Genomic DNA, 26,919 nt, shown 5'->3' with positions numbered 1-26,919 from the left:
TTGTCTGGGGGGTTTCTTTTGACTTGTTGTTCAAGTTGCCTTAAATTGAGATGTGTTTAGAGTTTTGATTATTACATAAGAGTTGATAAAAATAGAACACATTAAAAAAACTTCTAGTTACATTAAGGCAAACATGCATTAAGGCACATACATGTAGGCTTTTGTTCTTTTAAGTAGTTCCATTTCAATGGCTTTAAAATGTGATGTTGAAAACTCTAGGAATATGAAAGGGTCAGCAAGCAATTAGTGATATTTTGTTTAGCCAAGCTGAGAAATTGTTACGTCAATATAATTTTAAATGCATTCGTCAAGTCAGAAATGTGTGTAATGACTGTAAAATCTTCTTTTGTCACATTTCAATTTTGATTTTTAATTTTGTATTTTAATTTTTCACATTTTAAACATTTTTTTTTTTTTTATCTCTGTGTGTTCTTATACACAAAACTGCTTTCTATCATAGAAAGTAATAGGAGTCTTGAGTACCATCTGCATGAAGACAAACATCAAACATAATGTTTTTTCTGTTAACTAAGGATGAAAATGTTCATTGAAAGCCTCTTTGCTTCCTACCTCATTTTGTAGTATTGTCATATCTTCCAAAGGCAATGTCTTCAAAACAAATTTCATGTCAAAAGAGTTGGAACCTAACATCGCCTTCCCCCGAAAAAGGATTTTCAATTTTTATTATTTTTTATCTTGTCAAAGATTTTTCAGGTAATTCGTCAATTATTTTCCAGTCCCCTTGAGAAAACAATACGCGACGTGCCTGCAAAAGTGGTTGAATCAACGTCCCAAAACAGACCACTGTTTGATGATTGATGGTGATCTCCTATTAACCCATGCAGCGTCACCTCATATAATATATAATACATGTATATATATATATATATAGGATCCCCCATGATTTGTGGTTAGATATGATTTTTATCCAACGAGTTGTGTTTTTTTTAACTCACAGCCTTGGCGAGGGGATAAAAAACACACAGCGAGTGGGATAAAAATGATATCCTACCACAAATCATGGAAGATTCTTTTTATCAAATGTTTTATACATTATGATCAATGTTTTACACTGTTTTTATAGATGAATCCACATTATTTTACTTCATCACTTTCACACAAAACTGACTGACGTCACAGCAGTGGGATATGGAAAAATGTCCAATGAGTGATATTCACAGTAGTGTAAAGGGGTAAACATGTGATAAAATATGAAGTAACATATCAGATAATTAAAATAATTCTCATATTTGTGGTTGTGATCCTTAAATTGCCTACTTCATGTAGTTGCAAAAGAGGGTGTTGCAGAAACTCGCGATTATTCCCTAAATCGAGAAGGACATTTAAATACCCACGACGCATGAATAGTTATCTCTAAATATAGATAATGCTACGTAGATGACTTTATTTAACGACAGGTATGTCCAGGTAAGTGCACCTCGCACATCATTTTGAGAGATGTACTGTAGACAGCGTGCGTTAATATTTTTCAGTATATAAAAATGTGTCCAATAATCACGCTGTTGATGCAATATCCAAGAAATTCCATGGAGTCATTTCAATTTAGTTGTTTCAAGTCAAATCAGAGTCACTAATTAACAGAAAAATAATGAAATGAAATGCGTATGAAAAAATTAAATAATTTAAAATGATAATACTTTATTTTTTTAAGACATCGCCACTAAATAACATTAAATATACATGTATGCCTTATTAGTTTTAGATCACAGTATCAAGGAAAACAATTTAATTCTGCATGCATTTAAAATATTACTCATTAACTTTCTGACATTCTCACCCTCTCTCTTTCTCTTTCAAGAGAGATGTTACATTGTACTTCCATTATATAAGAAAAAAAAAGTTATATATATATATATATATATATATATATATATATATATATATATATATATATATATATAAGTAGTAGATTACTCCAGGATAGCCGGGGCTATCCTGGAGTATAGGGGCCGTTATAGCCTGTAAAAAAATGGAAAAAATGTCAAAAATGCAAAATGGGCTGGCCGGGGCTATCCAGGCGTATAGGGGCCTGTATAGCCTGTAAAAAAAAAGTCAAAATAAGAAAGGCTATACAGGATACCGTATCAAAAAATCCAAAATGCGCTGGCCGGGTCAATTAAGTGCACTTTTTTTCTCACCCTTTTTCTTAAACAAAAAAATCCCAAAAAAATTTCAACAAAAACCTTTTATTATTGATCCTATCCAATACAATACAATACAATCCAATATAATACAATATGAAAACAAGATCAGAGAACCGTCCTATACACTAAAATCACATTTCTTTTTGTCACTCTCTCTGTTTTTTTTCCTTTTTATTTATCCTTACGAATCTCAGCCATCACTTCTTCTTTAAACACACCAATTTCTTTTGTTAGGATTTTTCTAAACTCAGAGTTATCCTTCTGAAGTTGTACCATTAAATCAGTTGATTTCTCTTGATCCTGAATCATTTGTCTTATTATACAGGCTATTTCCTTCTGGTTCTCTTTCAGAATTAGAATTATACCACATATATCCTCTAGGATTTTTTTTATCCCTTTTCTTTCCTGTAGTTCAATACCAGCCATTATTGTTGCCAAGTCAAACATATCATTCAGAGTCCTGGAATTTTCTTCTTCCATCTTAAGGTTTGGTTTAAAGTCCCTGACTAAAAAAATAAGACTGATCCTATATACTGTCAGGTCTGGTTTATATACCTTTCTAATCCATTCTATTTTTAGTCTCTACTATTTTTTTTAGTTTAATCTATTTTTAATCTCCACTAATTTTTATGTCTAAAACTATTTTTAGTTCTTTTGTAACTCTAATTATAACACCACGAGATCCTATTCTTAAAACACCTGTGCAGTAGTGTCGTGTGCAAAAAAAAAGTTCCTCCTACTTAAAATCTTGGCACCGATCCAAATCACAGCAACCTGGGCATTGTGACGTCATCTATTGTATAAAAACCGTCTTCTTTTGACTTTCAGCTCATTCTGTTGTTAAAAATAAACATGGATCGTTTCACACGACAACTTAAGAAATGGAAAAAAAGAGAGAAAGAATTAGATAAAATTCTTCATAACAATAGAGATAGAGAATTAGATCTTAGAAAACGAAATGCCTTGTACTTACAAAGAATACAGAAAACCAATCGTCATCAACAAGTACAAGCTTTACGTCATGTAAATAAAGAAGAAGAAGATCAACCAAGTTCTTCATCTCATTTATCACCACCTCATTCACCACCAGGGAAACCGAAACCCATTTCTCAGTATTATAAAGTGAGATTAGATTCCACCAGACATTCCAGAAAATTTAAAGCCAAAGAAAATAAATACAATATCAATTTTGAGGAATTTCCAGAAGAAGAAAACAAAGGATTTGTTCGGCGATTATTTAGAGACATGTTAAAAACGGTCAAATATGAAATGCAGTGTCATCCTAACGATTACTTACGTTTGAACATACGTCATCCTTCTCTGAAATCTGAAATCTGGTACGAGTTTACCCAATGTAAACATTTGAACGAGGAGGTCATTTTAAACAAAATAGAAGCCGTTCAACAATCTAAAAAAGATTTTAAACTGGGAGACGGGTCTATGGAATTCGACATGTTTCATGTGAAATATCCTCAAGGAAGTGGTGGAAATAATACCAAACACCTGATGATCAATAAGGACACTTTCCTTAAAGGAAAAAAATCTATCGTTCAGATCGACAATCCCTGGGATAAGATGTGTTTAGCTAGAGCTATTGTCATCACCCGGTTACACAGTGAAAAACCAGAAAATCCAGAGAGTTTAGCTGAATGGGAAAAAAGATGGAAACGTATGCGGTTAGGAGATGTAAGGAGTAATGATCAGAAAAATCAAGCTAAAGCTCTCATGGAACAAGCCGGGTGTGATATTCATCAATCTTGTGGACCCGAAGAATGGGGGAAATTACAACAAGTGTTATATCCTCAATATCGACTGAAAATATTTCAGATCAAGTCTATGTCTTCTAAATTCTCCTTAGAACCTATCTACAAAGGAAATGGAGAAGGAATTTCTTTAAACATTTTGTTAGAAGATCATCATTACCATGCCATTTTATCCATGCCTGGTATCACAGGATGTCAATATTATTGTGATCATTGTGATGTAGGGTACAGAAACATCACAGACCATCGATCCAAATGTCCTTTTCGATGTGATTTTTGTTTATCTTACCCTCCATGCCCTAAAGACGGGAGCCAGATTTCATGTCCTCATTGCCAGGGATTTTTTAAGAATAGAGGTTGTTATGAAAATCATTTACGACCTTACAGTAAAAATACGACAACAACCATCTGTAATTTAATGGGACGATGTGACCAATGTCAGAAATGGATGCCTAAAAAATTATTATCTCATCACTTATGCGGAGGACGGAAACAATGTAAGATCTGTAAGAAAATCGTACAGAATGATCATCAGTGCTACGTTCAACAGAAACCTCCCAAAAAGAAGAAGGGAAAAGAGACATTACAGATTTACATTTATTTCGATTTCGAATGTACCCAAGAAAACGGCATTCACATCCCTAATCTGTGTGTAGCACATCGGGTCTGTCAACATTGTGGGCATTTACCCATTGAGGATCCTTGTCCTCATTGTCGGCACATGGGACCCCGTCAACATGTGTTTAAAGGATTAAATACCTTAAAAGACTTCATGGACTGGTTATTACAACCCACCACAGGAAATAAGAATGGTACTTTATTACACGACGAGGCCATCATCATTGCTCACAATTTCAAAGGATATGACGGACAGTTCATTTTAAAATACCTGGTGCATTCCGCCTGCCTGAAACCTACCGTCATCCAGAACGGGAGTAAAATCTTATCTATGGAAATCCTTGGATTGAAATTCATCGATTCTTATAATTTTTTACCTTTTGCTCTGTCCAAGATGCCTTCCGCTTTTGGATTCACCGAACTGAAAAAAGGGTATTTCCCCCACTTTTTCAATACAGAACAGAACCAGAATTACGTGGGGCCTTATCCACCTGCGGCATTCTACAATCCAGACGACATGACTATTAGTGGACGACAAGCTTTTTTCCAATGGTACGACCAACAAGCTGGAAAAGTGTTTGATTTCCAGAAGGAATTTTTAGAGTATTGTATTTCCGACGTCGATATTTTACGACTATGTTGTGCTCAGTTTAGAGCCACCCTCAAGAATTTAGTGAATGTAGATCCCTTTCAGGAATCTATCACTTTTGCCAGTGCGGCCAATTTAGCTTACCGTCGAGGATTTATGCCCGAAGATACCATTGCCATCATTCCTAACCTGGGATATCAACCTGCTCGTCAATATTCGGCCAAAGCCTGTCGGTGGTTAACCTTTTTGAGTCAACAGAGTGGATCTCACATCCAGCATGCGAGAAACGGGGGAGAAGTCAAGATCGGAAGTTATACTGTAGACGGATATCAGGAAGATAACCACACCCTGTACGAATTTTACGGATGTTATTGGCACGGATGCCCCACCTGCTTTTCCAATCTACAGACCGAAACTCATCCTCATCAACCCCAATGGACTTACCAACAATTATATGAAGAAACTTTAAGAAGGAAATCAGTCTTAGAGCAAATGGGGTACAATGTCACCTCTATCTGGGAGCACGAATTCGATCAACAAGTGCAAAGAGATGAAGTTTTACAGAATTTTTTATCAGACCTCAACATTTCAGATCCTTTAAACCCCCGAGAGGCTTTGTATGGAGGTCGGACCAATGCTACACGATTATATTGTGAGGAAGGAGAAATGAGATACATAGACGTTTGTTCTCTGTACCCTTACGTGTTAAAACACAGACCTTTTCCTGTAGGGCATCCTCAAATCATTACCGATCAATTCCAAGACGTCAGATCCTATTTTGGACTCATTCATTGTCGGGTCTTACCACCTCGAGGCCTCTATCACCCCGTTTTACCTTATCGCACAGGAGGCAAGTTATTATTTCCCTTATGCCGAACGTGTGCAAAACAACAAGACCCTAAACATCCATGTCGACACAATTCCCGTGAACGCAGTCTCACAGGTACCTGGGTGACCACCGAATTACACAAAGCCTTGGACATGGGGTATACTTTAGAGAAGATATACGAAGTTTGGCATTTTCCAGAAAGCAGCACAGATTTATTCAGACCTTACATCGATACTTTTTTAAAGATCAAACGAGAAGCGTCTGGATTTCCACCGGAGTGTCAGACGGAAGAACAGCAACTCAATTACATTCGTCAAGTGTTAGAAAAAGAAGGGATTAGAATGGATTGGTTAAGTATTGAAAAAAATCCAGTGCGAAGAACCATAGCTAAACTTTTTTTAAATTGTTTGTGGGGAAAATTTGCTCAACGTCTGTTATTACCAAAAACGAAATACTTAACGGAAGAAGAGGAATTACATCAACTCTTACAAGATTCGACCAAAGAGATTAAAGGGATCCAACTCTTAGAAAATAAAGAAAAGCCGGAATTAGATATGATGTTAGTCAATTATCAAGACAAAAATAAATTTGTAGAAGAATGTCCCTTTGGAAACATAATACTGGCCTGTTTCACTACCGCTCATGCCCGATTACACCTCTACGAGACTTTACAACCTTTAGGAGATCGGGTGCTTTATTTCGATACGGATAGTATCATATACCAACATAAGGAAGGACAATTTAATCCGATTCTTGGAAACAGTTTAGGAGAATGGACCGATGAGTTGGACGGGGATCACATTATCAAATTCATGTCTGGAGGTCCCAAAAATTATGCTTACCTTACCTCCAAGGGAAATTCCAGCCTTAAAGTCAAAGGATTAACTCTCAATTATCGGGCTTCTAATATCGTATCCTTAGAGACTTTAGAAAAAATGCTCAAGAAAGAAATAGATGAAGTCACAGTGTCTTATCCTTACAAAATACAGAGGACCCGAGATCATCAAGTCAAGACAGTACCTTTAGAAAAACAATATAGAATTGTTTACGATAAGAGACAGATTTTGAAAGATTATAACACTTTACCTTATGGTTATTAAAAAATGATTTGTTATTGACTATAAATAAAGCAATGAAACTACCTTTGTCTTCATTTGTCATCATGCAACATGAGGAGACACCTCTCCCCTCTTTTCTTTTAAAACATGAATTTACCATGGTGGTAGCAGGACCTTCTAAATCTGGCAAAACGGAATTTGTCAAGAAATTAGTAGAAAATTTACATTGGATTACCCCCCTCCCACAAAAAATTGTGTGGTGTTATCGGGAATGGCAACCTGCTTACACTTCTCTAAGAGATCGAGTGTTTTTCATTCGAAATATTCCCGAAGACGATGAGAAATTAGTGGCTAATTTAAATATACCACACTTACTCATTTTTGACGACATGATGGGAGGAAAAGCCATTGAATCGATCGTGGATTGGTTTACCCGTAAAGCTCATCATCGGAATACCAGTGTGATTTACATCACTCAGAATTTATTTGATAGGGCAGCATCACATCGCACCATTAGTTTGAATGCTCATTATTTAGTCTTGTTTAAAAATCCCCGAGACAAATCTCAAATCAGTGTCTTAAGTCGTCAGTTAGCTCTACCTCATTTGATGTCCGCTTATCAAGAAGCCACCAATGTTCCTCATGGGTATCTCTTGGTGGATTTGAGTCCACACACCCCAGACGAATACAGATTGAGAAGTCGATTGTTTGAATGGTTAACTATACACATGCCTCAAGAGTATAAATAAAAATGTATCATCCTCACCCTTGTCATTTATCATTCAACTCTCATCATGGCACCATCAGCCAAGAGTAAATTAGTGAAAACTTTAAGACGTTTACAGCGGGAAAAAGATCCTGCTAAGCGAGCTCATTTAATTGAATTAGGGCGTAAAGCCTTATTGAATTGGTTTGCTATGGGAGCTCGAAATTTAATGAAAGGAGTCTTACCCATTAATAAACAGACTCAGAGATTTATTGATCATCATCGTCAAGATTTAGGTATCATCGCTGATAAATCAGCTACCGAGGAAGACAGAAAAAAAGCTATTTTAAAACGTGGCGGAGCAGGATTTTTAGGAGGAGTCATCATTCGTCATTTATTTAAATGGAATACCCCTAAAAAACGACGTGCTCGTCGTTTGAAAAGTGTAGTGGTAAGAGTCCAGAACAAAAAGACAAAAAAGAGAGTTTTACCAAATTGGATGGTTCGACTAGGTGGGGGGTCAAACAATAAGAAAAAACCTACTCAAAAGAAGAAGAAGAAGAAAAGAAAAAATCCAAAAACTCCAGGTCCACCTAAAACTCCAGCTCAACGTAAAGCTATGCCTAAAAGTCTAAGAAATGAAAATAATCAGTATTATAAAGAACAAAGACAAAAAACTATTGGAGAGTTATTAAAGAAACAAGCTGAAATGAGAATGGATCGTGCTATGGCACCCATAGGCAGTCAAAGAGCCCCGGATTTATTTCCTCAAGTTAATGTAGGAATTCCTTCTCCTGGAATTAAAGTACCCATACAGACTCCTAAAATAGCCCGCTTTCAACCTTTATCTGCTTCTACACCTAAACTTCCAAAAGGAATGAGATATAAATGCCGATATTGTTCCAAAATCTATGTCACCGAAAAAAATAGAGATAAACATGAGAAAGATAAACATGGCATGTATGCTCCTCCTCCTTAAAAGAGTATAAAAGGAGGACACACTGAGGGACACCTCTTCATTATTTGAAAAGGATGGCTAAGAAGAAGAAGAAGAAGAAGACTTGTTGTTCTACAAGATTAAAATCTCATGGGGCTCTTTTAAGAGTGTTATCTAACCCTCATTATTCTTCACCCTTAAAGACAAGTATTTTAAAACATTGTTCTGGAGATTGTATTCTGAAGATTTGTGAGATTGTGTACAACCTATTAAAAGGAGTGTTACCTCTCAGTTCGGTTCAGAAACGAAAACTAGCTGGAAAGAAACACATCTTAAGGAGACTAATTCAACCTCAATCTATTCAGAAAAGACGAGCTTTGTTAGTCCAGCAAAAAGGAGGCCTCTTCCCTCTTTTACTCGGTCCTTTACTTATAGGAGCAGCATCTCTCCTAGGGGGAAAATGAGTCGTAAAATGGTATTAGTTCCTGAAGTCTTATTGAATGAACTTAAAGGAAAATTACCCAAACCTCCTGAATTTCAAACTACTCTCAGTTTAGGTCAGGAATTAGAGGACATTACAAGACGTGAAGATTTAACCCCAGAAGAAAAAGTCGCTTTATATGGTCAAGAACTTCATCGCTATAGAAATTATTTAGAAAAAGCTAGACAACAACCTACAAAAACTCCATTAGCTCAACCATCAGCTCAACCAGCAGCAGCAGCAGCAGGAGCTCCAGCAGCAGCAGCAGCAGATGGAGCACCCCCAGCAGTAGCACCAGTACCCCCATCCCCTGCAGAAGCAGCAACAGGATCACCAGCAACCCCAGCTGAGATTGACGATGAAATTCTTGAAACCGTCAATAAAAACATGAAAAGAAAAGCTGGATTATTATTAAATCATTTAAAGAAAAACCCTAAAGTGTTAACTTGGAATAAAGAAGGTGAAATTAATTATCGAGGTCAAAAAGTTCCCGATTCTAACATTGTGGATTTAATGGCTGATAGTATGAGATCTCAGTCTCGTAAAAATCATCCGGTTCCTACAGGATTAGAACAATTTGCTCAAGCTTTAAAAGAGACCCGTACTCCTTTGGAATACCTGAGTAATGGAAACCTTATAAAAGCCATGCAGAAACCTGGAAAAATCAGTACTCCTAAAAGTCAAGAAAGAGACGATAGTGGATTTTCTTCCTTTTTAGATACTCCAGTAAGTAGTCCTATAGAAGATCCAGGAACCGTCATTAAAAAACCCATTTCAACCCTGTAGGGACAAGAGTAGGATCCAAATATAGTCCTTTAGCTCGAAAGAAATTAAAAACCAAACTGGAAGAAGAAGAAAAGAAATTAGCAAAAATTGAAGAAAATCGGCTTCCTTTACCTAAGAAGAAATGAAAAAGAAACAAGTGGAAGATATTTTAAAAGAGATTTATTATGATCCTAAAAGAGGGTACGGAGGAATACAAGCTTTGTATCGTCAGGTCAAACCTTTAGGAATTTCCCTGAAAAAGATTCGAGACTGGTTAAAAGAACAAGATACTTATACTTTACATAAACCCATTCAAAGAAAATTCCGCAGACAACAAACTAGAGTGACCGATATAGATGAACAATGGCAATTAGATTTAGCAGATGTGTCCAGTTTAAAGAAATATAATGATGGATATACGTTTTTACTGTGTGCCATTGACGTCTTATCTAAATATGCCTGGGTAGTGCCTTTAAAACAGAAAACAGGAAAAGAAATGATTAGAGGATTACAAGAGATTTTTCAACAAGACGGACGACGTCCCATCCGCATTCAATCTGATCAAGGCAAAGAATTTACCAATAAAGAATTCTTACACACTTTTAAATCCATTCATTTTTTTACTACTCGTAATACGGACACTAAAGCTAGTATCGTGGAACGATTTCAAAGAACCCTCAAAGCACGCATGTGGCGTTATTTCACTCGTCATAAAACCAGACGATATGTAGACGTCTTACCGGATTTAGTATATGCTTACAATCATTCTTATCATCGAAGTATTAAAAGAGCACCAGCTCAAGTGAATGCCTCTAATGTATTAAAAGTCTGGAAAACTTTATATGGGGAAAAATCTCAAACATTCTCTAAAAAACCTCAATTTAAACAAGGAGATCGGGTCCGCATTAGTAAAGCTAAACGCACTTTTGAAAAAGGATATTTACCCAATTGGACTACAGAATTGTTTACCATTTCTAAAAGAGTGCCTGGAAGATATCCTTATGTGTATAAAATCCAAGATGATCATGGTGAGGAATTAGAAGGCACTTTTTACGAGAAAGAATTACAACAGATTAATAAAAAAGATGATGTGTACGAAGTAGAAGAAATTTTGGGGTATAAAAAGCGACGTGTAGGGAAAAAAATCATTCAAGAAGTCAAAGTGCGGTGGAAAGGATATCCTCCTAGTTTCGATTCATGGATTCCCCAAACGGATCTCATTCAATAACGCCTCATTGGAAATTTTGTGGAGAGAATGTGCCTCGAGAAGAAATTGTTTATTTTGCACAATTATTCATCTGTGTATCTCTCATCATTACCAGTGTGGTCATGTTAGCTTTACATGATACTAATCGAGAATATTGGATGGTCTGTGTGAGTTCTTCCGTAGGATACATTATGCCTAGTCCTACGATGATACATCATACCCCTAAGAAGACCACAAATCCAGGGAGTCTAAAAATAGAGACACAATAGAGTATATATAAAAATAGATACAAATCCAGAGAGTCTAAAAATAGAAACACCCTAGAGTATATAAAATGGAACAAGTCCAAAAAAATTGATCATTTCTGATTTCACAGAGAGACAGAGCACATACAAAAAAAAAAATACAATGGAGTATTTAAGCTCAGAGTATTGTTGGAAAATGAAAGGTTCTACTAAGAAAGGAGAATGGATGAAAAACAAACAAGAATGTATTCAAGATTTCAAAGATAAGAATCCAGGAAAACAAAAAGATGCCACCCTGTATAAGAGAATGAAGTTTCCAGACCATCCATGGGTAATAACACATAAGATGGCATTATTAGGGGGTCGAAAGGAACCTAAGTATCAGGAATTCAAATGGAAAGTGAAATATGTCTTGTTTCACAAACAAAAGGGACCAGAAAGGACCTGGATTCAAGGAAAATGGATGGAAAGAGCCAAAGAGTGTATTAAAGATTATCTGAAAGTGCTCTTAAAAGGATACAGTATCATGGACTGTGCTTGTGAAACAGAATATTTGTACATGAGAAGATCTTTTCCCATAGATGAAACAAAAGAAGTGTACAAAAGTTTTGAATGTTTATTAATATGATTGTTTTGTTACGATTGTTGTTATTGTGAATAAAAAAACACACACAAAAAATACAAGTCTTATTTTTTTGATCTGTATCACATTTTTTTTAGTGTGATTAATGACGTCACAATGGATATACTTGAATCGATGCCAAGATTTGTGTATTACCTGTGTATGAATGACTCAGCAAAAAAAAAAAAAGTTTTTGCACACGGCAGTATTGCACAGGTGTTTTCAGAATAAGATCTCGTGCTTAAAAAAATAAATATAGTAACAAAATTCTAAAAATAAAACACAGAAAAAAGGTATATAAAGCTTAGTTTTGAGTACACTGCGCTCAATCATGATTTTTTCGTGGAGACTGGCGTATTTGATTGACGTAGAAAAGTATTACTGTCATTACTGTGATAGGAAAATCAACCATTGGCGTGCATTTACGGTGTATGATTATCCAGGATGGCATCACAGAACTTATCGAATTTGCGAGCATTGTGAAATGACTTTTCCTCACTGGTTTGTGGATGATCCCCCTTCTATGGAGACCTGTGGATGTAGCTGGTGCATTAAATATTTCACATGGAAGTTTGGGGTTGACAATATGGTGCCCCCATGGGTCAAAGTAACAAGAAAAAGAGCTTTAAAGAAATGCCTGACCTGCTGGGAGGAAAATACGGAGGGGAGATGGAAGTGTCAACAATGTCGACAATATCCTTGCTGTGAGAAATGTGTCGAGAAATTTGTCGTGACTTGTTACAGACTTTGTCCCTTATGTAGATATGAAGGAAATAAATCATAAAATGAAATGTGTATAAATTATTATTATTATAAATAGAAAGGTCAGAAGTAAATATCTCTCAGTCTCTTACTAAACATGGCTGAGAACAGTGGTTTTTACATGACATTACCCAGTGATAGCTCCATGCAATCTTTTCCGGGGAATACGACCGCTCAATTTAAAACTTTATTACCACAATCTGTGGATTTAACGGATGGTCAATGGGAAGTAGCATTAACCGAAATGATTTATCCTTGTAGTATAGAAAATATAAGTCAGGATGAATCTTATATCGAAGTGTGTATAGTGGAAAAAGTTCCACCTTTTTTTAAAGGCGTTTCACCATCTGAGAAACTGGATCTCGAGGACCCCGATAAGTACCAGTGGGGACGGTTTCAATTATTGAAAAGTACTCCCATTAATTTTCAACAAACCCAGCTTTTAGTAGATTGGAGTAAAGCTTATTGGTTAATCGGTACTTATGATCCTAAAGAGAAATTGAATTTGTATCGACTTCGATTTAGACCGGGACCTTATCCTAACCCTACAGCTATCCTGGCAGAAATCAATGAAGGTTTAGTACAGACCATGAAAAAAATCTGGAAAAAGTATCACAAATGGACAGAGAAAAAAAACCCCACAGATCAAGGAAGTGATGACGATGATGATGTGTATGGAAATTTAAAACAGAGCTTAAAGACAGTGATACAAGACCTGAAAGAAGAAGAAGAAAAACCCTCAAAAATTGAAATGAAATTTAATTATCGGAAGGATTTCAATCGAGTGAATTATGTCACTCATTTACGTCAAATTCCCATCTTTGTACGTCTTCCCTTAAGTCTGGCTTATAAATTAGGATTTCATGATTCTAAATTAGTCCCGGAAAATTGGACAGAAGACACGACCAAATGGATTAACATCAGTTATCTGGCTCCAGACACTGTAGATTTATATCGAAATTTAAAATCCATGTATGTGTATTGTGATCTGATTCAACCCCAGACCGTAGGATCGAATGCCTTGAAATTATTAAGAGTGGTCCCTTGTCAATTTGAACACAAAGACAATCAATGTAAATGGGAACCCATCCGTGCGGAATATCTCCCTTTGAGTAAAAAACATTTTGATACCATTGAGATACACATCATGACACCTTTAGGAAAACCCATGCCCTTTTTAAGTGGAAAAACTCTAGTCAAACTTCATTTTAGAAAAGTGTACTGAGATGAGTGTACAGCTTTTTTGTTACATCCTATTGGGAGTCATGGTTTGTCTGGTATGCTGTCTATATTGTATTCAGCCCTAAAAAAAGAAGGGGTATAAAAGGAAGTCCTCAGAGTGCAGAAAAGTCAGTTTTTAAGAACAGTGATCACCATGCAGTATCATCCAGGAATATTAAGACAGAGAGGACACGGTTGGACTTATCATAAAGGTTTATTAAGACAAAAAGGACACGGATTTGGTCTTTTAGCTCCGGTGTTAAAATTAGCAGGTCCACTAGTCAGTAATCTATTAGGTGGAATATTAGGAGGGGGTCAACAGCAACCACCCCCACCCCCACCACCACCAGCTTATTATTATCCACCCCCCAAAAACCATCAAAGAGGGGAAGGATTTTTTACGGATTTACTGAAAACGGGAGCTAAACATGCCTTGACCGCTGCTGCTAGAACGGGGTTAGATGTGTTAGAAAATAAGAGATCTTTAAAAGATGCTATCAAAACTCACGGAATACAAGCCCTGAAAAATACGTCGGGAATGGTAAAACAAAAAATGAATCTAGGAGATAGTAAGAAAAAAAGAAAAAAACAGACAGAAAGAGTTCTGTTGGCTAGAGGAGGTCCTAAAAGAAAAAGAAAAAATCAAGGAGGTAATGTACCATTAACAGCCCCAGTGAAGAAGAAAACAAGGTCTTTAGATGTCTTTGACTGAGAGAGACTATAAATAGAGGAGTGTGAGGGAAAAGAGTTTCATTTGTGAAAAATCAATCTTGGTAGACAGACATCATGTTACAACCCGATTCCTGTGCTTGTGGGATGGACAATTTACAATTGTTCCAAGTCCCTCCCACTAATATTGCTTTAGAAGAGTCTAAATGGGAAGAATATTACCCTATTTCTAGTACTTTAGATTCAGAGACAGCTCCGATCGAATTTGAAATTAAAGGACAAGGAGATCAATATTTAGATTTATCTCAAACTTATCTTCAAATGGTATGTCAATTTGTCCAAAATGATGGAAGTGATCTGGGTGGAGATCCTGCTAAAACAGCCCCAGTGAATAATATCTTACATTCCATGTTTACGGAAATTGATGTCAATGTCAATGGAAAAATAATCACTCCAGGCACCGATACTTATCCTTACAAAGCTTATCTGGAGAAATTACTGTCTTATAAACCCAGAACTTTAGCCACACAAATGAAAGCCTGTAGTCTATGGGAAAAAGATACGGCAGGACATATGGATGAAAGGGGGTTAGCAGCTCTGGGAGTGGATGCTAATCAGACATTTAATGTAGCTGTCGATAATACTGTGACCATTAACAAACCCATCATCCCAGCATACCCAGCCAATTCTAAAAACGAAGGATACAAAAAACGTCATGAAGCCATAGATGCTAGTAAGAAAATTACTTTGTTGGATCGTTTACATCTGGATTTGTTTCAACAAGATCGATTTCTACCGAATGGAGTAGACGTCCGTTTGAGATTTAATCGAGCTAGACCTGATTTCTACATGATGACGGCTCAACCCAATACGGGAAAAGTCAAAATATTAAGTATGGTCTTGTGGGTGAGAAAAGTGAAACCTTCCCCTACTTTAATGAATCAGATCAATCAAACTTTGAATACTTACAGAGCCAAATATCCATTAAGAAGAGTGGAAGTCAAAAGTTTTACCATACCTACAGGAACTCAATCTAAGATTACCGATCATCTGTTTCAAGGCCAGATGCCAAAAAGGCTCATTTTAGGGTTTGTGGAGAATGCGGCTTTTAATGGAGATAAAACTAAAAATCCCTTTAATTTTCAAAATTTTGGGATTAAAAAATTAGATGTTAGTATCAATGGAGAGACCATGATGACTCGTTGTTTCGAACCTAATTTTAATGAAGATTTATATCTGAGATCTTATCTGAGTATATATCAAGCTTTGGGAAAATTAGGAGAAGATTGGGCTCCGGACATTACCTTAGAAGAGTATAAAAACGGATACACTTTATGGGGCTGGGATTTCACAAAAGATCAAGAAGCCCAATCGGATAAATTCCATCTCATAGAAACAGGAAATTTAAGAGTAGAAGTCCAATTTACGAACAATACGGCTACTACTTTAAATTGTGTGGTGTATGCAGAATTTGATAACCTCTTAGAAATCAACAAACAGAGAGAAGTGAGCATTGATTATTAATGGATACAGGACAGTTGAGAGAAGTGTTATCTAGAGAATTAAAGAGTTCATTTGGTGGAGTGTATCCTTTAGATTTATTACCAGATCAATTAAAATTTGGAGAAAAAGCCATTGTAGTCAATACAGATCCTCAAGATCAACCTGGAGAACATTGGGTGTGTTTATATGTAAGCAGTCCAGTGGTAGAATATTTTGATTCTTATGGATTTCCTCCCTTACAAAAAGAAATTCAAGACTTTATCCACCGTCATGGTCATCAATGGATTTATAATCCGTATCAAGATTGGAATACGGATGTGTGTGGACAATATTGTGTGTATTATTTACATCAAAGACATATGAAGAAAATCAAAGCCGATGAATGGTTATTTCCCTTTGACCATCCTACAGCTTTACAAAGAGATCATTATGTAGCTCAATGGTTTAAAGACACTTATCATAAAAGACCAACAGGTCATGGACAAATTTGTCAATGTTTCTATCAAAATGTATTGTAAAAAAAAATTGTTATTGTTATTGTTATTATTGTTGTTTGTTTGTTTGTTCTAAAAATAAAAAAAAAAGAAAAAAAATTGCTGCCTAGGTGTTTTTTTTATAGAATCTGAAACTGATGCTCTTATATATATAAAAATAGTAACAAAAGAGTTAAAAATAAACTAACACAAAGAGTTAAAAATAAACTTACAAAAAAAGGTATAAATACAAAGGGACTAAGGTGTATGAAAATCAGTTTGATGAGGATGAGTTTGAGTAAAAAGTCAAAAGATATGGAGGAAGAGAAAATACCATTATTAGAAAAAAGAATGATCATACCTATGGAGGTAAATGATTCCAGTCCTCCTAAAAGAAGAATAGAACTAAAAACTATGGAGGAGGAGGAAGAACCCTGTAATGTTTACTTGCCAGCAAATGAGAAGATTCATGACCCAAAGGACCCATACAGAAGTTACAGAGTAGCCATTAACTGGACATTTGTTTTAAATCAAGTGAACGAAGAAATAGAAGATATAGACATTTTTCTGAACCTTGAAGATGAAATTCAATACTTGATCCTAAAAAAGGAAATTCATCCCTGGACAGGAAAAGTGCATCAAATCAGGGGTTTCGTTCAAATGAAAGAACCTGTAGGAGGACTGGATGTGCATAAACTTAATCTTACAGCAAGATTTGATATGTCCCACAGTACACCAGAATTAGAAAGAATGTTCTACAGGCAAGGTGACAACTATCAAGAATATGGAATTCTGAAAGCTGAGGAGAGAAACAAAGAATTACTGGAGAAATGGGAAACAGCAAAATTGTGCCTGGAGAAATTTTGTAGAAAAGAAAAAGAGAAATGTTCTTTTTGTTCAGCTTAAAAAAAAGTGACATTAAAAAAAATATATTTCAGTGTGTATTATAAAAAAAATTTAAAAAAATAATCTTTGTGTGTGTTAATAAAATGTTGATGTGTAAAATAAAAATTTGAAAAAAATATATTTCTTATTTCTTTTTTTAAAAAATTAATTTTAATTTTTTTAAACAACAGTGACCTATGGGTGTTTTTTATGAGACGTTTCTATTATAACCAACTATGTATCAAAAAGGTATCTATTCGAATCATTGAAGTGGCCCTTAAAAGGGCCGTTGTTGATTTTTTATCAAGGGTTTACTCCCTTACTGCGGCTGCAGCCCAAATCCTCTCCAGGGGTAGGGGTTATATCTGCACAAAGGGCACGGCAAACAGCGATCTATAATCCTGGCCGAACACAGGTAACATGCGGGCCTTTGTCTACATTGGTCACATATGTAGTTATTTTCCTCTTCCTCACACAGGCACAGGCTACAAAAGATGGTGGTGACTGGGGCTTGTAATCCCCAGCTGGGGATACAGCCCTGAAACCTCGTGTGGGTCTGGTGGCTGTGCTGGCTCTGCTGGTTTTCCCGACTATAAACTTCATCCACCGTTGATGGTATAGGTGATGGTGAAGGGGAATCAGGAGAATCGGGAATTGAAAAATTCCTTCCCTCTTCCTGGGGCCTGGGATGGTATATAGGCCTTGGTGGTGGTGGCGGTGGTGGAGGTGGTGAGGCTGGTCTTGGTGGTGGTGGCGAGGGTGATCTATCTCTTCTTCTTCTTCTTCTCCTAGAGTTAGGTCTGTCATAGGGGGTTGCCGATATCCTTCTCGCATGGTTGTTATCACTAATCCGGACCCGCATCATCGGACACCTTAGCAATTCTTGTCCGTCTGAAATCCGTTCTACCGCATAGTAGCAGACCAACTGTATCCCTGGGATAAGGAACAATTCTTCGTGGAAATTTTCCTCAGTCATCGTAACGGCGGCTGAAAATCAGCTAATAACGAATGACAGTTAACAGCTGACGAGCGTTGGTATTTATACACACAGCGCGACCCGAAAAGAAAGCACCCAAAAGCCCGGATGAAACAGAGATCAAAAAATCATGGAGAATTCAAATTTGTGTTATTTTGTGTTTGTGAATATCTCTATTGGATTAAATAACATATTATGGAATGATATATAGTTTCAAACCTTCTAGTGAAAGAAGGAAGGTAAGTTTTGAGAATGATTTCACAGTATTATTCATACATGACATTCCTCCGTTGTTTAGAACAGGCTCATTCATGCCGAAGCGAAGGCCTAACCTTGAGTGACCTGAATACCTAAAATAAAGAGTTTTAAACTTTTAAAAGTGTGACACCAAGAAAACTTAATGTCTATCATAAGATCGAACCTAAGGAAAAGTGTTGAGAGGGTTTTTAAATCAAAAGAATCCTTACAAGTGTAGAAATAAAGTTAGCGTCGGTCTTAACATTAACACAAGGGAGGTCAAAGGTCAGCCATTTTCAGAAAATCACTGTCTAGACTTGTATAGAGCTTATACGATTCTTTTCAATCCTGATCTTTGATGATAAAAATTTTGACATGAATACAATCGGAAACTTATAAAAACAATTTGTATCTACTTTATTTCCAATGGGAATGTCTAGATTTTTATAAAATGACCAAAACAAAAAAACATCTCAGCGTCTAAAAAAGGACACAAGATGGCGTCCTATTTATATAGAAATAATAACAAAAAAAGAACTGATTGTTTTTTTTCATTCTTCTTTTTATTTTTTTAGTTTTAACAATTGTTCCAAGTGTTGAATTCTCCTCTGAAATCTTAATCGATCCGCTACTACAGTCATCCATTCACTTTTCCGATCTTCGGGGGGTAAATCATAAATTTCATTCAAGTCTGTATTAAATGTTACACATTTCTTAGTAGGTCTGATATTTCCAGAGATTTCATTCCGTATTGAATACAGATTTTCTCCATCGTTTCTATTTCTTTCCAAAGTAGAATCACTTTGCTCCCTTGGGGATGACATAGAAAACTGTAGGGTTTTTGTAAATATTGCATCATGTTCATCCCGTACATTTTTTCGGGTAAAATCTTTTTCATTCGTTGACATAGGAAATGAATAATCGCTAATCTCCCCACTGTTGTAGGATGGGATAAAGCCAGGCATTGTAACCACAAGTCCTGAGTGGTTTCTATGATGTTGTCTGCTTTCTGAAACACTTGTTCTGCTTCGGGGGGTAATGGTTGTTCCTGTTGTTCTAGACATTGCATTAAAGTATCATAACTTTTCAACACTAAAGTGTGATAGTGTCTCAACATGATATCAATGATTTTTAAAAAAGAAATGTTTTTTATGACCTTATTTATACTTTTTGGTTTTCTATTTATAGAAATAAAACCAATCAAGGTAAAAATAGGACTTAAGTTTTCTTTTGCACACGGTACTATAGTACACAGGTGTGTTTTAAGACTCTTGAATCGGTGCCAAGATTAGGTACATGACCCCTCTCTGCAGGTGTTTTAAGAATCAGATCTCGTGCTATTATAATTATAGTAACAAAAAGCTAAAAATAGTTTTTCATAAGGTATATAAACTCAGAGTTCAGTTAATTATAGCATTAGTCTTGACACCTGTAGAAAGAATAGACATGGCAGAAGCAATGATGAATCTTAATAATCTTACAGGTCAGAATTATATTCCACCTCAGAGTACAGGACTAGGATATGCCTTACCCACGGCACCTGATACACAAGATCCCATCGGATTGGATTTGGGACTTTATAATATGCCAGAACCCATGACCAAAGAAGATATGAGCATCTTAACCACCACTATGGATGGAATTATTAAAATGCTGACGGATTTAAAAGAATACAACACCAGTGAATTTTGTTTGATAAGGGGCAAATTATCCAGATTAGAAGTTAAAGTGACTAACATCCAGGAGAAAATGAATGGTGGATTTTATCAGAAAAAACAGAGTAGCAGCAGTAGCAGCAGTAGCAGCAGCACAGGAAAAAAGACAAAAGAAACAGATCCATGTTACATTTGTAAAGAGTTGGGACATTGGGCTCCAGACTGTCCCAGAAAAAAACAGGATTTGTGTTACAAATGTGGAAGAATGGGACATTGGGTTAATGAATGCCCAGAAGATGATCAACAATTAGTGAAAGAAGTAGAAAAATTAGAGAAAACTCAAGAGAAGAAAAAACATCAGGAACATCAAATTCCTACCAAAGGCACTAACAAAAGGAAACTTGAGAATACCAATGTAAAGGAGAAACTAAAATTGAAACTCCAGAAAAATAATTGACAGTTTTTGTTGTGAATAATGGATGTGTTTTTTTATGAACCTTGTGATATTCCTGTTAGGACTGTTTCTCTGATGTTTTTTCCTTGTTTTTGTGTGATAATGACGTCATAATGGATATACTTGAATCGATGCCAAGACTGTGTAAGTCCTAGGTATTAGTGACTAAGCAAAAAAAAATCCTTTTTGTACAGTGATAAAAAATTTGTGATTTTCCTGTATAGGACTGTTCTCTAATCTTGTTTTCATATTGTATTGGATTGGATTGAATTGTATTGTATTTGGATTGGATTGGATCAATAATAAAAGGTTTGAAATTTTTTTTGGATTTTTGTTTAAGAAAAAGGGTAAAAAAAAGTGCACTTAATTGACCCGGCCAGCGCATTTTGGATTTTTTGATACGGTATCCTGTATAGCCTTTCTTATTTTGACTTTTTTTTTACAGGCTATAAAGGCCCCTATACGCCTGGATAGCCCCGGCCAGCCCATTTTGCATTTTTGACATTTTTTCCATTTTTTTACAGGCTATAACGGCCCCTATACTCCAGGATAGCCCCGGCTATCCTGGAGTAATCTACTACTTATATATATATATATATATATATATATATATATATATATATATACCAGCCATTCCAGGATTCGAATCCATTCTCAGGTAAAAAAGAATCTTTGCATAGAGTCCACACGCTTTACCACTAGACCAGCTCCGACAGTGAAGTATCATGTGCTATTTTATGTGCACATTTTGCATTTCGGATGGATAATAATTTTTATTCGATTTTTGTGATTTTCAAAAATATGCCTCATTGAAACAAAATCGGAAATGGCAGTTTTGAAGAAAAATCCTGTCTCTTTATGCGTATATCAAAGTCATTCTGTTTCAAGGAGGCAATTTTTCAGAACAATGGGGATTCTCTATTTTGAAAAACAGAAAATTTGACTAATTTTGCTATGTGACTAATTTACACATCATTTAATGGCAAATTGGAAGTCGATATGCAGTTTCAAAATATTGTTCTACATTGTGCTGTATATACCGTTGTATCTGGAAAAAATTTAAGACCGTTTTCTTAAAATTTTCTTAAAACCCCTTGATAGAGGTGTCTGGCATCAGAGAAGGACTAAGTTGGTTAAACATTGAAAATATATTGCACATTTAAAAATCTTTTTTTCTGGAAATCTAATTACAATATGTTTAAATTTATTTTTTAAAGAAATTAGCCCTATATTCAATTGTGAAATTCATGTCCCGATGGTAAGATTTCGGCCCCCGGAGTGCGCTAAGTTAGTCATGTATTGAAAATAAAAGGCGTAATAATGCCTTTTTAAAAGGCTTAATAATGCCTTTTGAAAAGGCGTAATAACGCCTTTTGGAAAGGCGTAATAACGCTTTTTAGAAAGGCGTAATAACGCCTTTGGAAAAGGCGTAATAACGCCCTTTTCCGCGTTATTACGGCTTTTTTCGTGTTATTACGCCTTTTCAAAAGGCATTATAACGCCTTTTAATTTTTTTTTCTCCACAGATTGATCCTAATAGGATTTCGTAATTATGCGATATCTGACCTGTTACAATAATTCAATGAAAGGAGAAGCGTTATCATCATTTCAATTGGTATGCCCACTCGTTTAGGTTGTTGATCTTTGTTATTCTGCTTATAAGATATACCATTCAGGTGTTGTTCAGCTTGAACCCTTGATCATTTATGAACCTCTAAATCGTTCTTGTTCAATCTACATATGTACAGACGATTGAAAATAGAAAATTATTGTCATTTCAATCTCCAAACCCTCTATAATCAAATTCTACCCATTAACTTGTTGATTGATCGAAAGCAAAGGGTCCTTCATTTCCGCAGGGGACGTCACCAATATTTCTATTTCCGAAAGAACTACAGGTTTTGAGATACTTGCTTTTGTTTGCAAATCTCTTTTTAAAGTGTTCCAACACAATCTCGATATAAGAAAGCTTGACACCACTGTGCTTGGGTGTGGGTTGTCTGAAAGGCAGTATTCTCCAGAATTTACAAAATGTGTACATCTTGAAATGAATTGCGCTTTGTGATCGGGACGCCCAGGTTCGATTCTCGTTCGCCGCGCCGCGTTCAACATAGGACGTAAACATAGGTAGTGACTGTTCCCTCGCCAAACGCCCGGCATTAGAAGTGAAAGTCACGGGTCTTTCGGATGAGACCTTTTAAAACCGAGGTCCTGTGTCACGGTAGACGATGGCACGATAAAGAACCCTCACTGCTTAATGGCCCTAAGTGCCTAGTATATGTCTAAATTTGAGCCCTTCACCTGTATATAGTGACTTCTCTATATGAGTGAAAAATTCTCGAATGGAACGTTAAACAACAATCAATCTGAAATGAATTGATATTCTGTCATATTTAAAAACATTAAATGTGTAGGGTTTCAGAATTATGGCGTCTAAGAAGATAAATACGTACTTGTAAGTAGCAGTAATTTTGTTTTTCATGAAAAGTGAACGTAAAAATTTTACATACCCCCCCCCCCCCTTCTCCAATACAAAACTAAGATCAAATTCAAGGTCACAAGTTCATCAAGCTTTATACTGTATAGTGAAGTACAAAATTTGGTTTGAAAGAAGGTCAAGTAAAGGTTACAACGTCCAATAAAGGTAATACTTATTGAAAATTCTTAATATACTGTATGATGTAATGCAATATTTCTTTGCTTAACATGATTTATAAAATCAGTTTATATGTTTAATTTTCAAAGATTTTGTGTGGCATTGATAGACGCTTGTACATACTATAGCTGTTTCTTTGAAGTTTCTAAGTATTTTACAGATTGCAAAAAGCCAAAGACATGTAATTATCACGGTCAGTAAGTTTTGACGAATGTTTTTCGTCTTTCTCCTTCCCTCAAAACTTACTTTAATTTCAGCATAAACACAAGTGACAAATCATCAAATTACATCTCTGATACAAGGTTAAAAGAAATAGATCAGGCCTTACATTAATTAATGACATCTGTGATACAAGGTTAAAAGAAATAGATCAGGCCTTACATTAATTAATGACATCGTGATACAAGGTTAAAAGAAATTAATCAGGCCTTACATTAATGGATTGTAGATTAATCATATTCTTTGTTAGGCAGATGTCGAAATTGACGACTTGGTCAAAAGCAATTGAAAACGTTTACATCACTTCATCTTTCTGGATACTAATCACTTTTCAAGTAAACAAATTACAAGTCAAACTAAGATTAATCTTAAATATACTTGGAATTAATGGATAAACGATTAGTGCGAATATTGTACGTTTTACGAATGTTTATAAGCGATGGTGGTTAGCTGATAATTCAATTATATTTCATTTTAGTATGGAATAATCACTTATTTTACAGTGTTATATACAAGGTAACTTAAATTTCTGACCAAAAAACGGTGTATATTGAGACTTTTCAGCAGTCATAGCAGATTGACCATCCTTCGTTTATATAGATTTGATTAGAATGAATTTAAACAGTTAGAATTGATTTAATTAAATTGCACATAATTATATTAAGCACCTACGCATATTACCTAATTCCAAAGCTGGAGTTAATACTACACATTACGTAGCTATATATAGATACGGCTTCAATTCTGGACTACTATTTCTATTCGATTTCTACGTATATTCTGCTATATTCTCGTAAAAAAATAATAAAAAAAGAAACAAAAGCTGTTTTTAACACTGTTATTTTTATTTTCGTCAACTTTTTTCGACAGTGCGAAGTACTTATACCATATATATACTGCATATCAATGACTCTGCGTGTGACATTTGTACTTAAAAATTCCAAGCAATGTCATAAAATGCCAAATATTTTAACACTATGCATGTGGCATGCAAGCAAATGTATGAAAGTAGATATGTTTTACAATACTATGAGTCGACATTTTTACGTCATTGTAGTGCACGAAGTTCAACCACTGGGACATGATCCAAGCCTGTTTGCACACTCAATCAGCTGTTAAATTTTCTTAACACACTACATGTAGTTTGCGAATACACACTGAAATAATGTCCATTTGCACTTGCACTTGTTTGCAAATTTCTTCGTACAAAAAGGTGCAGGTATTTAATGTCTTTGCACACCTGGTTTTACTAATTGTGTCTCACACACTGGTACGCAAAAACATGCACCTTTATCTTCTGTACATTCACTTACACTGTAAATTCTGTCGGTAGAATTTCCTCTGTGCAGTCGTTTGCAATAGAACCAGTTCTAATTCTCGCATTTTTGTTGTATACAGCTCTAAGTTCCTTTGCAAACTCGTTTACAGTAATCTACAGAGGCAAAGCGATTGTGGTTTCCACCACATCTGCTGTACCAGAACGGGCGACATAATCCACTTTTCTTCTCAAAATAATACCTTATCGTATATTCTTTTCGACTTTTACACCAATTGCCGTGGTTGAGGCTAAGATTACACGCGCATGTGCGCTGACATTTACTTCGGGTTCGGAAAATGTTTTTAGATTTTCGGCAGCCATGATGCATGAAGCTGGAACAGCGTCCTTTCTTCCTGTTGAAGTAATAACGCTTTTTCCCTGGACCACATACTGAGTCGGATTCAGGCTTTAAATCGAGACAGCCTACATGTAAGTTAAGAAGAAAAAAAATCGTAAGACAATTTTTCCCGAGTGGTATCTTTACTTTTGTGTAGAGTACTATTTTTTTAGTTCCCTTGATTCAGATCTACTTTTTCCTGTCCGAATTCGAAACAATGAATTTATCAAATCTTCTTTTAAAAAAATAAGGTACCCTATATGTACTAAAAACATTTTTAAAAAGTTATATGGTAAGGAAGAAACAACAGATTTGGGGAAAAGGAGAAGTGGTATACAGTCAAGTCTTTTAAAGTTGTTAACATTCATAAACTACTCTAGTATTTATTAATACAAAATGAAATATTGAAATAGATTATTCTAAATCAAACAAAAAAATTTCACCTACTAGAAATAATAATAATGAAAAGAAATAGAGAAATAATATCCAAAATGCCTAAAATCTGGTCCTATTCTTATAGAGATTATCACAAATTTGAAAAAAAAAAATCTTTTTCCTGCTTCACCGATGGAAGGAAGGGATCGACGATTATTAAAATATTTAAATGATTTTTTTTTCGAATAAATAAAAATACATACTTTCTGGTAAAGTTTCCACTTGTAAAGTCTGTAAAGTTTGTATCAACGCAACTCGAAGAAAAAGGAATAAACAACAAATCTGTATCCAAATCCTTGCAAAATCCATAACTGCACTACAGTGACACTCAGACTTGCATTCTTATATAATAACAGTTCAGGTAAACTATTCTACCGATAGGATCTTTCATTGAAATACAACTAATTGTAATTAATGTGTAATGCATGAATAATTTATTTACTACGGGGGAAGACAATACTAGTCTCACTTAGCGTATACAATTGTATTTCCTTAAATTATTAAAGTTAGTTTTATGTGGTGGATCTACAGTGCATGTCAGACGAAAAGAAGCTTGGTTTGTTCCTCAAAATCATCTTCAAGAAAGGAAACTACATTTTTAATTTCAAATTTAAAATACCCCCTTTCAAAAGATACAATATATTTATCATAGTCCCCCAATTGCAGGGCAAATGTTACAAATATATCGTTAATTTGAAAGTTCCTCATTTTAGTTAGACTACTGTTGCTTTAGCCGTCATTTGTTCCATTTGTTTGTTGTTTTTTTTCTAAAAAGAAATAACTTCCACTTATTGCAACTATAGAGGAATATGCCTTTCCCTTCAGTCAATGTAAAAGAAGATTTGATGGCGACAGTATATGCATCTAAGAAAAAAAAATAGTATGTTTAAGAAAAAAAAGGAAACGTTCTGGCTCAAACAGGCAGTTTTCAGATTTTGTTCGGAAATCATTTCTGGTTTGGAAATCGATTATTGTTAATTTTTGCTTTCAAAAACTTTACTCACGCTTTCTAGCGTTATATTGCACTTATTACAAGGGCATTTGTATAATTCAAAAGAATTCAATTATTTATTGCCTTTGATTTTCTAACATAAAAAAGAAATAACAAATGGTTTATCAACAAACTCGCAACGC

General features: G+C 35.3%; 3 protein-coding genes across 3 annotated transcripts; all 3 read left to right on the top strand.

Annotated features, from left to right (window-relative positions):
• Positions 1 to 3,017: 3,017 nt before the first annotated feature.
• LOC133178181 (uncharacterized) lies at positions 3,018 to 7,100 on the top strand. Its single transcript, XM_061312930.1, has 2 exons — positions 3,018 to 6,980; positions 7,095 to 7,100. Exons 1-2 carry the CDS (start codon positions 3,018 to 3,020, stop codon positions 7,098 to 7,100), a joined length of 3,969 nt encoding a protein of 1,322 aa, XP_061168914.1.
• Positions 7,101 to 10,599: 3,499 nt separating this feature from the next.
• LOC133178180 (uncharacterized) lies at positions 10,600 to 11,139 on the top strand. Its single transcript, XM_061312929.1, has one exon. It carries the CDS (start codon positions 10,600 to 10,602, stop codon positions 11,137 to 11,139), a length of 540 nt encoding a protein of 179 aa, XP_061168913.1.
• Positions 11,140 to 14,754: 3,615 nt separating this feature from the next.
• Positions 14,755 to 16,161, top strand: LOC133178179 (uncharacterized protein F54H12.2-like). The gene has a single exon (XM_061312927.1). The coding sequence runs from the start codon at positions 14,755 to 14,757 to the stop codon at positions 16,159 to 16,161; it is 1,407 nt and encodes a 468-aa protein (XP_061168911.1).
• Positions 16,162 to 26,919: the final 10,758 nt, after the last annotated feature.

Source organism: Saccostrea echinata, unplaced genomic scaffold, assembly GCF_033153115.1.
Source record: "Saccostrea echinata isolate AGI-Se365-2 ecotype Australia unplaced genomic scaffold, CSIRO_AGI_Sech_v1 ptg000002l, whole genome shotgun sequence".
Taxonomy (NCBI): Eukaryota; Metazoa; Mollusca; class Bivalvia; order Ostreida; family Ostreidae; genus Saccostrea; species Saccostrea echinata.
The sequence above is the reverse complement of the archived record's forward strand: the minus strand, read 5'-3'. Positions and strand labels throughout refer to the sequence as shown.

What these genes read in the sequence shown, in the direction of transcription:
- LOC133178181 (XM_061312930.1), top strand. Translation starts at nt 3,018, where the DNA reads ATGGATCGTTTCACACGACAACTTAAGAAATGGAAAAAAAGAGAGAAA.
- LOC133178180 (XM_061312929.1), top strand. Translation starts at nt 10,600, where the DNA reads ATGTGGCGTTATTTCACTCGTCATAAAACCAGACGATATGTAGACGTC.
- LOC133178179 (XM_061312927.1), top strand. Translation starts at nt 14,755, where the DNA reads ATGTTACAACCCGATTCCTGTGCTTGTGGGATGGACAATTTACAATTG.